Source organism: Panthera onca, chromosome D1, assembly GCF_046562875.1.
Source record: "Panthera onca isolate mPanOnc1 chromosome D1, mPanOnc1 haplotype 2, whole genome shotgun sequence".
NCBI lineage: Eukaryota > Metazoa > Chordata > Mammalia > Carnivora > Felidae > Panthera > Panthera onca.
Genome location: NC_138348.1, coordinates 77,927,533 through 77,939,261, shown reverse-complemented (window position 1 = coordinate 77,939,261; position 11,729 = coordinate 77,927,533). Strand labels below are relative to the sequence as shown.

The 11,729-nt window shown below is 35.8% G+C and overlaps 1 protein-coding gene and 1 long non-coding RNA gene across 5 annotated transcripts in view; one reads left to right on the top strand and one right to left on the bottom strand.

The window, feature by feature from the left end:
• Positions 1-214, bottom strand: part of LOC132661120 (uncharacterized) — a 53,398-nt gene extending 53,184 nt beyond the window's left edge. The window contains exon 1 of the long non-coding RNA XR_009602067.2: positions 72-214. This is a non-coding gene — a long non-coding RNA (uncharacterized LOC132661120). The remainder of the gene's footprint in view (positions 1-71) is intronic.
• CCDC82 (coiled-coil domain containing 82) overlaps positions 21-11,729 on the top strand; it is a 33,762-nt gene continuing 22,053 nt past the window's right edge. For 2 of the 4 annotated variants that reach the window (XM_060605295.3, XM_060605298.3), the window contains exons 1-3: positions 21-118; positions 5,221-5,939; positions 6,419-6,623. In XM_060605295.3, the coding sequence (XP_060461278.1) occupies positions 5,235-5,939; positions 6,419-6,623 (910 nt within the window). In that variant the 5' untranslated portion in view covers positions 21-118; positions 5,221-5,234. Of the gene's footprint in view, positions 119-424; positions 595-5,220; positions 5,940-6,418; positions 6,624-11,729 lie in introns of those variants that run through there. The other 2 variants (XM_060605297.3, XM_060605296.3) reach the window with 2 other exon arrangements.

Sequence of the window (11,729 nt, the reverse complement as noted above, 5' to 3'; positions counted from 1 at the left end):
CTCCTCCCAGAGGCGGGACTTCCCCTGGTCCCCGGAAGGAGGAGGAGCGTGGCTTAGTCTGGAGAGGGTACCTGGGGCGGAGGCAAAGGCGGAGGCAGAGGCGGAGGAGCTTTGAAAGGTGAGGGCGCGGGGGCGGTGCAGGGCCAGCTCGGGGCGGGGACTTGCTCTCGCTCAGGCTGCTAATGGCTTATTAACTGAGCCGGGGAAGCCGCGCCTCCCGGCAGGCGGGGGAAAAAAATTCCCGCGGGCGCTGTCCGGGTGGGTAGGACTAGCCCTTTCTGCGTCTTTCTGCACTCGCTGCCCCCCTGGGCTGAGCTGCAGCGGGCCCGGTGTTTGTTTCTTCCGCGGTGGGGAAGTGGGCGGGGCTGGTAGTGGGGAGCTGGAGTGGTGGTTTCGCGGGTTTCTGGCCTTTCCAGACCCTTGTTGGGTTGCGGAGCTCCCCTGGGGCCTGGGGGTTTGTGTCGTCCCGCGCACGTCATCGTGAAGCTCGGTCTAAGGGTCCGGTTTCCCAGCTACGGTGCCCCTCTGCCTGAGGCAGAGTAGCGGACTGGTGGGCGTGCTGCGCTGGCTACCTGCGTCCCGTCAAAGAGCCAGGTTTGTAATCCGGAAAATGACTCTGGTGTAAACTGCAGAGAGGATCCTTCCTCTGCCACCCATCCCTGCTGGAGTTAGAGAACCACCTTCAGTGTTAAAGATTTTAATGAATACTGTAGTGGTCCCGGATGCGAAACTGGCAGGATTCACTCTGCGAAATTGTGGAGCATTGGCTCGTGATTCTAAAGGGGGGAAGTATCTTTCTCTCTCTGTTATCTTTCCATTTCTTATTTCTGTCATGTTGTGCTGCCCTGTTTTCTACCAGTGGAAGAACTGTGATAAATGTATCCACAGCAATGTGAAAAGAACGTAATCAGAATTATAACACTGTAGCCCTTAAGTCATGTATTATGCCGGCTTATACTGGTGTTCCCAGTAATTTCATCAGGTTGTGAGCCCCGTGGAAGCAGAGGCCGTGTTGATTTCTTCTAGTAGCGCCAAGCTCTGAGCCTGTGCTGGCATTCAATAACCATTTCTTTGGCCTCTTAAGGTTTTCTCTCCAAACTATCATATAAAAGGAAATGTCAGAGAGGGGTGTTGTTTTACAAATAGGAATGCATCCCTTCTGGTGAAATTTCAAGTAATGCCTGGGGTTCCATTGCTCTTCAAACCTTAAAAATGTAAACTGTCACCTGACAGGGCAAGTGATTCCTAGAATGAATCTTTTCTTCAGGATAAATTAACCTCAAAGCCTAGGCTACACGATATTTCCTTTGATGAGAAATTCAAGTAGCATCATCAAGTACCTTTGAGTTGTAGAATGACTCTGTGAGAGACAACAATATGGATTTTTACCTTTAATCTGTATTCTTTGGCAGACTGCATAAGCTATATGCTTTTTTTTTTTGGTTTTTGTATATGCCTTTTGTGTGATATTCACACAGAAGCACAAAGATGTGATCGTATTGATCTTCTTCATTTATTTAATGCTTTCTGTTTGGAGTTTCTTTGTTTTTCTCTTTGCCTAAAGGTAAGGTATTATTAAAGAAGCTTGATTAAATTCTCATTTCAAGAAATTGAGTGTATACTCAGCATACAAAAAGAAATTACATCCATTGCATGGATTCTTTTTTTTTTTTTTTTTTTTTTTTTTTTTTTTGAGTGAATTCTGATGACCCAAGAGATGTCATTTTCATCAATCTAGCTTCACCTTCTCATTTCTCTCCTCAGGTTCAGTTCATTCACCCTTTCCCTCTGTCATCATTCTTCCCTCCCCAGCTAACATTGTAAAAGTATTCATAATTTTAAAAGAGAAGTCAAGCATATTTAAATTATCCTCTTTTTCAGTGACAGCAATTTTGAAATATGAGGAGAGACCCTGGAAGTTTGGCAGTTGGCCACATGAGACTTGATTTATTTAAATAAAATTTGTTTCTTCAAATATTCAATACTGCAGTTTTCCAAAATAATTTTTTTTTTCTCCTTAGAAACTGACTTTTTGAAATTTTTACTTTTGGACTCAATGGGGAATCCTTAAATTTTGTGATCAGTGTCATCAATAAGATGGTAGAGGGAAGTCACAAATTTTCATTTCTTTTACACATTCTTTTCTTGCCTATTGGATGGACAATTTCCAGAAGTTACTGGCCTAACTCATGTGCACTAAAATTGTTACTATTTAAAAAAAACTGTTTAAAAAAATAGTTTTTTTAAAAAGCATGTTTGTAAATTCTATGAAACTAAAATTTAGCATGAATGAGAGATAAAATAATGACTTTTTAAAGGCATGGTTTTTACCACCTTGTACAAATGTAATATTGGCAGCAGTCATTGTGTAGCACTGGACAGGAAATCAGGAGAACTGGTTTCTAATCCCTGCTTTGTCACTAACAAGCTGTATGATCTTCGGTAAGTCATTTGAACTCTGCGTATTTGGCTTTGATATTTATAACTGAACGTAGATAATATCTTCTTTCTAGGATCATTGTCAGGATTTAAAAACATGAAAATGCGCTGAAAAATTACTATACATATAAGAGTTTTTAATAGCTTAACCATATGCAGTCAGATACTTCTACAGTGTCACGTTGTTAATCATTTCTACTGCTGTTGTAGAAGCCACCTATTGATATGATAAATGTCTTTTGACATGGGATAGTTTTGTGAGATAACCATCTAATGTACATGAAACTGCTTTTGCATATTAATAAAATCATCTTTCATTTAATGTTCCTACTGTTCACAGTTGCTTTAGTGTATCTATTGAAGCCATATTTGTCATTTGTTTTCATAAATGTTTTCTCATTCTTTCTCCCAGTTCAGATTTATTAGAAAGACATTACAGTGTAATGCACATGCATGGTGTATGCAAATTTAGCTCTATGTGCTTAAAAAAAAACTTATTTGTACTATATGGCTTCACAATATAAGCTGCCCAGTTTGGTGCTTAAACACACACACACACACACACACACACACACACACACACACAAACACACAAACACAAAACACCAATAATAGTAATCTGTTTATAACCAGGAGAAGAAACTGGATGGACCTGCTGTGAAGCAGTATGATATATAGTTTCAAGAGGAATATAGAGATTTTTAAGATAATTTTGACTACACACAATTCTCATCTTGGCTGATTTTTAATATAAGCCTTCTGTAATTTGCAATCCAAGTGTAATTTCAACTAAGAGAATATTTTGTGTGTTGACTAAAATTTGTTAGATTGCTGTTACAACGCTCGATCTATCTTGTAGTGGTTACTGTCATAAGATCACATTTCAGGGGCGCCTGGGTGGCTCAGTCGGTTGAGCATCCAACTTCGGCTCAGGTCATGATCTCACAGCCCCTGAGTTCAAGCCCCGCATTGGGCTCTGTGCTGACATCTCGGAGCCTGGAGCCTGCTTCGGATTCTGTGTCTTCCTCTCTCTCTGCCCTAACTCGCATTCTGTCTCTGTCTCTCTCAAAAATAAGTAAATATTTTAAAAAGTCACATTTCAGCCTACACTATAAATTTCTGCTGTATGATCTTAGAAACCACTATGCTGATTTTATATGAGATATGACCATTTTAGAAACTGTCACGTTGCCTTTAAACATAACCATTTGTACAGTCAAATGAGTGGTATTTCTTCCACTTATGCCCCTGCCTGTCCAAAAAAGGAATCATCTTGGAAAGGTATAAACTTGATTCAGTGATACTGCCGTTGCTCAAAATATTTTGGCACTCTGTTTTTGGATTTACCTTCAAAGTTACAGCATATTTAAAAAATATATCTGTAATGGTAATTAATGTTCAAGTTTTGAAGTTGGATTTCATTTTTGGAAGCTGCTAATAGTCCCTTATAACTGAGACAAATGAACAAAATGGGTATTTAAACTACTCTTTGGGATAAAAAATGGAGCGTGGTTCTTTTCATATTTTTATATATTTTCTGATACTAAGTTTTATAGAAATCTCCAAGAATATTTTATGCCATAGTGTAAATATTGGAATAATTAGCCACATAAGGTGATTTCTTTGAAGGAGATAGCACTCAATAGAGTACTGAAGTTCTTATACATGTATTATGAGGTCAGTTTCATTACATTGTGATCATATGTCTATTTTCCTTAGCAACTACAAAAGTTCATATGTGTTAACTGTTTTTCTAGTTACATTACTTATCTCTAATTGTTCCTTTATTATATACTTGTGGCAATTTTAGTGGGGTTCACCGTTTTCTGAATCAGTAACTTACAGTATTTATTTTCTTCCCAATATCATGCTCTGCTTCACCATGAAACTTTATTTTTTCACCCAATTTTGGATTGTTAATGTTTTTTATTGGATTATATTCTGTCTTTAACTTTGAGTGGTTTAAAGCCATTGCCATTTTACTAACGTATATAGAAGCTGCTGTCTTCGTAGATAGGTGATCTCTTAGTTTTGCACTGCTATCTTTTGTCAGCTAGTACTTTATAACTTTCTTCCTATAAATTTTTGATCCTTTATGTTATAATTCATGTCATTTCTGTTTAGAATCCTTTGCCTAAGGATGAATGACTCTGGTAACCCCACCCTGTTTTCTATAATTGTCTCTTTCTTTTCCAGCATAAAGCCTTTCTTCACACCCTTTCAGTTGCACTTACTTAACATACCATGTTCTCTCTCAGTGCCAGAGTTTTGACCTTACCATTTTTACCTGCCTGAAATCCCTTTTTCTGTCATTCTTTTTGTTGAAATATAACCAGTCCTTCAGAAGTCTATCAGATCATATCTGTGCAATTAAATCTTCAGTGAAGCATTTGCTATACTGTTCTTCCTGCATCTTTATAATTTTATTGCAGTTATTTTTATCTTTCATTTGGACCAAATGAATACCTTGCATTTTTCTTATTATAGCTTTGTATGTTCTACCCATGGATGATAATCTTCTGGAGAACAGGACCACGGTTTTTCTGTGCATCCCTTTCAACGCAAGATATAATTCAAAATTGATGTTCATTACAGTTTTTTCATAGCTGTTCAATAAATTATTTGTTGAATAACTGTTCTACCATCTTCACTCAGATATTTTATGTGATTTATACTGTTGTGAACCATTTTATAACACCAAATAAATATAGTTTACCATAAATGCATTCATTGTTGTGATCTGATTATCATTATTATATTCCTAATAACTTTATTTTGTAGAAGCTTAAGTGAAAATGGTACATGTTAGAAGACACGAAACAAGGAAAAATTCTAAAACTCAAGAGCATGAGCAGAAATCTCGAGTTGATTGGAGGCGGACTAAAAGAAGTAGTATTTCACAGTTATTTGATAGTGATGAAGACCTTAATAGTGATGAAGACCTTGACAGTGATGAAGAGCTTGACAGCGATGAAGAACTTGATAGTAACAAGGGGTTCGATAGTAATAAAAGCCCCGAAAATGAAAGAAAACTTAGATTAATTGAAGTTGAAAGTGAAGGTAGTAGTAACTGTGAGCGTCTCATGAACACTGGCAACAGTTCAACATATGAAGAAGAAAATAACAAAAACAAACCTAGAAGTACTGACTCACCAGATCATGAAAAGCATTCCAGTCAAGAGGATGACAATCTCAACAAACACACTGGACAGATAATAGAGGAGGATTTAGAAGAAGAACACATCAAGCGAGGGAAGAGAAAAAGGATCTCCTCTGTTATGTACGACAGTGATGAGAGTGACAGCAGTGATATCCTAGTTCGAAAAGTAGGTGTTAAACGTCCACGTAGAGTGGTTGAAGATGAATGTTCTTCAGTAGAGATGGAGCCAAAAACACCCGAAAAAACTTTAGCTGCAAGAAAGCGAGAACAATTCCAGAAACTCAAAGAACTCTCAAAACAAAGATCTCGTCAGAGACGCAATAGTAGTAGAGATTTTGAGGTGTGTTATATTCTATTGGTTTTGTTACTGTTTTTAAATCTTTTTTTCAAAGTATTTAATTTTTATAAAAAAAGTACTGAGTCTGTTCTATTTCTCAATTCTTGAATTTATTTTTTTTAATCAAGTATCCTTGAACATGTTTGATTGCACTGTTGTGTCTAATATAATTTGTTTTATCGTGAGCCTCAGTTCATCATTCTGTTTTCAAATTGAAAGACTGTTTAATATGGTCTTTCCTCTTTTTAACTTCTACTTATAATCTTAATGTCCATTTTAAACATTTTACATCATTTACCGAGGTATATTACCTTCTTACTAATTTGAAAGTTTGACATTTAACATGACAAGATTTTTTTAACCTTAAAATATGAAATTAATTTCCATGGGTCATTGGTTTAAGATTTAATCTTTTAATTTTATATCCATACTGACAATTTAAAAGTACAAATTTACTGAAAGGTATGTTCTAATTTAATTAGGACTCTGAAAAGGAATCCTGCCCAAGCAGTGATGAAAGTGATGATGAGGAGGAAGAAGATGATTATGAATATGATGAAGATGGAGATGATTATATTATTGATGACTTTGTAGTTCAAGATGAGGAGGGTGATGAAGAGAATAAAAGCCAGCGAGGAGAAAAATTGACTACATCACAACTGAAATTAGTAAAACAGAATTCTCTTTGTAAGTTAAATATCAAGAAATTGTTTTATGACTTGCTCTAATTGTAGTCTTATATCAAGTATCAAATTAGCCTCTTACTATCATGTTCTAAGTCATTGACTAGGAACTATGGTTTTATTTTTAGGTAACTTTGTCACTCTGATAACAGTTTATTCTAGTAGTTTCAGGAACCCTATACACTCTTAAAACTTATTGAGGATCCTGAACAGCTTTTGTTTCTGTGGGTTATAGTTATCAACATTTACCATTGTAGAAATACAAAAGAGATACTTAAAATATATTTAGTAATTAATAGGCTTTAACAGTAAGTTTGTTACATGTTAACATAAGTAACATGTTATTTTATTTTATTTTATTTTTGAGAGAGAGAGACAAAGTGAAAGCAAGGAGGGGCAGAGAGGGAAGGAGACACAGAATCAGAAGCAGGCTCCAGGCTCTGAGCTGTCAGTACAGAGCCCAATGCATGGCTTGAACCCATGAACACAAGAACATGACATGAGCTGAAGTCAGACCCTTAATGAACTGAGCCACCCAGGCACCCCAACATAAATAACCTTTTTATTAAAAATAACTATTTTCAAAAAAATAAGAATGGCATTGTTTTACATTTTAATAAATGTATTTAATATCTAGCTTAATAGAAGGCAGCTGGGTTCCTATACCTGCTTATGCATTCAGTGCATTTTGATGTTTTGATTGAAGTAGATGAAAACAGTTTTGCTTCACACAGATAGGTAGCTGGAAAAGGGAGAAAGATTTTAAAAGTATTTTAAAAATAATGTGGATATTCTTATTTGTCACTACACAATTAAATGAGTAATTGTTTCTTAAAGGTTAGTTGCAATATGGAATCTGAAACCATATAAATGAACTTTTAGTACTCACTTACATTGCAGTCCATTAGTCTGTCTTGCAGGTTGAATGGATCTTTTACCCATATGTGATTTTGTAACATCATGCATTAGTCATTTAGAAAATACTGATTCACTGCGTTACGTAGATCTTCCAAATGTTGACACATTTCATTATACAATATTTTTGAAATCACGTTTGTTAATATTACCACCAATCTCATCAGAAATTTTTTTTAGGTATGGGGAAGCCGTCAAGTTCACAGTAATAGCAGATACAAGTTTTCTAAAATTCTAACTTCTATAAAAATCTGTTTCTTAAACCTTTGGTAGTAAATACTGTTAGTTCTTGAAATTACAGATTTCCTTTGCTCATTTTTGAGAAAATACTTAACAACTGCCTGAATATTGTTTGTCAGTTCATTCATTTTCTTCTTTTCTTCCTTCCTTTGTTCTTTTCTTTCTGTTTCTTTTTTTTTTTTTTTTTTTTTATGTAAACTCTCGGCGCAACGTGGGGCTTGAACTCACAACCCTCAGATCAAGAATTGCATGCTCTACTGACTGAGCCAGCCAGGCACCTCTGTCAGTTGCTTTCTCAAGTAAACATGGTGTTTCATGATAAATGAGGGTTTCTCAGCTCCCAGTTCAGTTTTTCAATCATATGCTGTGTGGTATGCAGCATAGGTGTCCTATGCCTACTTCCCATTTCATCCCATTGAATACTCAAAAGATGTATATTTGAGACTTAATAAAATTCATAGTTTTTACTACTTCATCAAGGACATTCTTAAGTAAACGTAGCTTCTTACTGAGTGTATAGCAATGAATCAATCCTACAGTGGTTATTTGTGGTTTGCTTCTACTGCCATCCTTCATGTTAGGGAGCCATAACTGCTTTAACCGTAGTTCCTTTTGTACACATCAGTGAAAAGGTCAACATGGTAAAAACAGCATGCTTATCTTAGTGTTACTGTTTTGACCTCATAGATCTCCTTGAACGGACTTGGGGACTTCCAGGTGTCTACCATACTTTGAGAACCATTGGTTTTATCAGGCCTATTGAAGTATCAGTGAAACTTATCAGAGATTGGAAATTAGGATTCTTTTCATACAGTTAATTAAACCATAAATAATAGGATCCTGACAATTCAGGGTGTCTTTAAATGTGCATTTTTCTAATTCCTATAATTGTGCATAAATTTGAAGATTGTTTTTAAGGTGTTTTACAGCTCTGGTAGAAACAGGCTGTTGAGTGAATACATTTTTATTTTTTTCTTCAAGAGTGTATTCTTTCTGATTTTTTTTAAATGGGCATATTTACTAAAATTACATGTAATGTGGTTCAATACCAATCTCATGATTTATAATAAAGTAGTAGATTGAGGTATGAATAAAATTTCAAGACATTTATCAGTGATAGAGATGCCAGTGATAGGCATCTATATTTTGAAAGTCAGTGACTATTTTCCTTACGTCAGTAGTCACTTGGTCACTTGCCACTTGGACACTGAAAGTTTAGGGAAACTCAATTAGGAGATACCCCATCATTCTGGATTATAATATCTAGAATGTGATAGAACATTTGCTCAGTGATACCCATTCATACCTACTCCTGCTAATTAATCAAAATCAAAATCCAGCATGGGGGAACTATTTTTAACATCCTTCTCTATCCTACATCTCTGTGTTTGTTTTTTTAAGGGACAATTTTAGATTTGCTGAAGAGTAGAAACTACAGAGAGTTCCTATCTAACCCCTCTCACACACAGATTTCCTATAATTAACATCTTGGATTAGTTTGGTACACGTGGTAAAATTGATGAGCTAATATTGATACACTATTATTAACTGTACTTCATAGTTTATCTCAGGGCTCACTCTCTGTGTTGTACGTTCCATGGGTTTTGACAAATATATAATGATGCAACAGGTATCCATTATTACAATATCATATAGAATAGTTGCGCTCTCCTCAAAATCTCCTGTGCCCTACCTATTCATTTCTCCCACCCTCCCCTGAACCCCTGGCAACCACTGATCCTTTTAATGCTTCCATAGTTTTGCCTTTGCTAGAATGTTTTATTGTTGGAATACACAGCATGTAGCCTTTTCAGATTGAATTTATTCACATAATAATATGCATTTAAGTTTCCTCCATGTCTTAATGTGGCATGATAGATTATTTCTTTTTATCACTGAATAATATTCCACTGTATGGATGTACCACAATTTGTTTATCTATTCACCTGCTGAAGGACATGTTGGTTGCTTCCAAGTTTTGGCAATTATGAATAAAGCTGCTATAAATATTCGTGTGCAGATTTTTCTATGAATGTAAGTTTCCAACTCACTTGGGTAAATGTCAAGGAGCTGTGTGCTTGCTTTTACTACTAAGCATCTCCAACTCAGAGAGATGAATCTTATTTTTTATGCAATACATTTTATCTTGTATGTTCTTAACGGTAACTTCTGGCTTTATCATTACAAGTTGTCTTTTCTCAACTTGTAACCATATTCATGCCTTTCCTCCCTTGAATTGGTATGTTTCATTAACCACTCTTCTAAATTTTATCCTTTGTCAAGTTTCCCATTAACTCTACGCCCCATCCAGTGAAATTGCTCTCATTAAATTTAGTGATTACTTCCTAGGTGCCAAAATATTTCCCAGTTCTTATGCTAACTTGGTATTGTTATGTGCTTTGCCACCATCAATTGACCACCCTCCCTTTCAGAAAGTTTTCTTTTTAGCCTCTGTGGTCTTGTCTTCCCTTTATAATATCGCTTTCCTCTTTTTCCACTTGCCACGTAAATATTGATGTTTCTAAAGGTCATCCTCAAATTCCCTTGTTTGTGTTTCAGGCAGTCTCTCTCCCATAACTTTTGCCTAGTATACCAGCAAAAATTCCTAAACTTCTATTTCCAGCACAGATTTCTCCAAAGCCTAAGGCACATTTTTCATCTTCTTATTGAACATTTTCACCAGTGTCTTTCAGATACCTCCAACTCAATCAATATGTATAAAACTAAATTGTTGACTGGTAACATTACGGAGTTGTGGGGTGGTGTAGAACTTAATTTTTGTTTATTTATTTTGGTTGTTGTGGTGGTTATACAACTTTATGCATCATAGAATTGTACACCAAAAAGAGTGAATTTTGTGCTAAAAAAAAAAAAAAAAGTAAAAATAAAGGGACCCAAGTAGGCATTCCCACTCCAAAAAATAACCTCAATGGCTAATCCACTTCACTTCTCTTTGCATTTTTCATTCCCTTTAAAGTTGATGTTATATTGTAGGAACTTATTGTTAATTCAATGGATGGATGATTAAGATAAATATATTGACTGAAGGCTTCTGGGTCTATACTTCAAGACAGAGAAATATAATTTCCTAAAACATCAGAGGAAAAAAAACCCATATACTTTAGAGTGATAAATTATGACTTGTTTTTAATACTTATCAATGTTTATGCCATTTATGAATATAATAAAATTAAACAGGCAGTTTTCAATTTGTCAAGGGATTATGTTCTAGAGTTGCTGTAGGTTGATTCTTACACTTTAAAAATATATTTTCTCATTAGGGTAATAACCTATATGATGAATGATCAACACTACTCTATGGCCTCAGGCTGTAATTAGGCTAGTATTCCCAAATTAATTCTCCTCCCAACCTCTATAAGAACACTGACCACTCCTCATAGTCAACATACGATCACTATTTGGGAGAAACATTTTCTAATTCCAAATTCAGTACTCAGGTGAGAATCACAATCAGTGGCCTATGCAATTGTACATTTTTGAAGAGAACAGTTCTATCTAGAGGAAGACATTTTGTCACTTCCTCATGTGCCATTTGGCTCTGAGAGATGCATCTGTAGCACCTCAAATAGTGCCCTTTCCTGCTACATGGTTGAAGCCACTGAAGACAATCATGGTCTTTTTTTCCTTCTCAGAAATCCCTGTATTTCTCTAAATTTATTTTGAGACTGCAGCTCCCAGAAGAGATATTACAAAAAGTAGAGAGATTGACAGGCAATGGTCCATTGCATTCCAGACCTACAATGTTCACACACTGAGAATGTTATCCACAGAAAGAGAGGAATAATCTTCAGATTTGTGGATACTGACGATTATATTATTTTTCCAGTTCTATCACATGTTCAGAGTGACAGAAAACAAAGTATAGACAGAAGAGTACATCTCAGTCTAGTCATCTACTGTCTTGCTGGATAAATACTTGCTAGAATACTGGAAA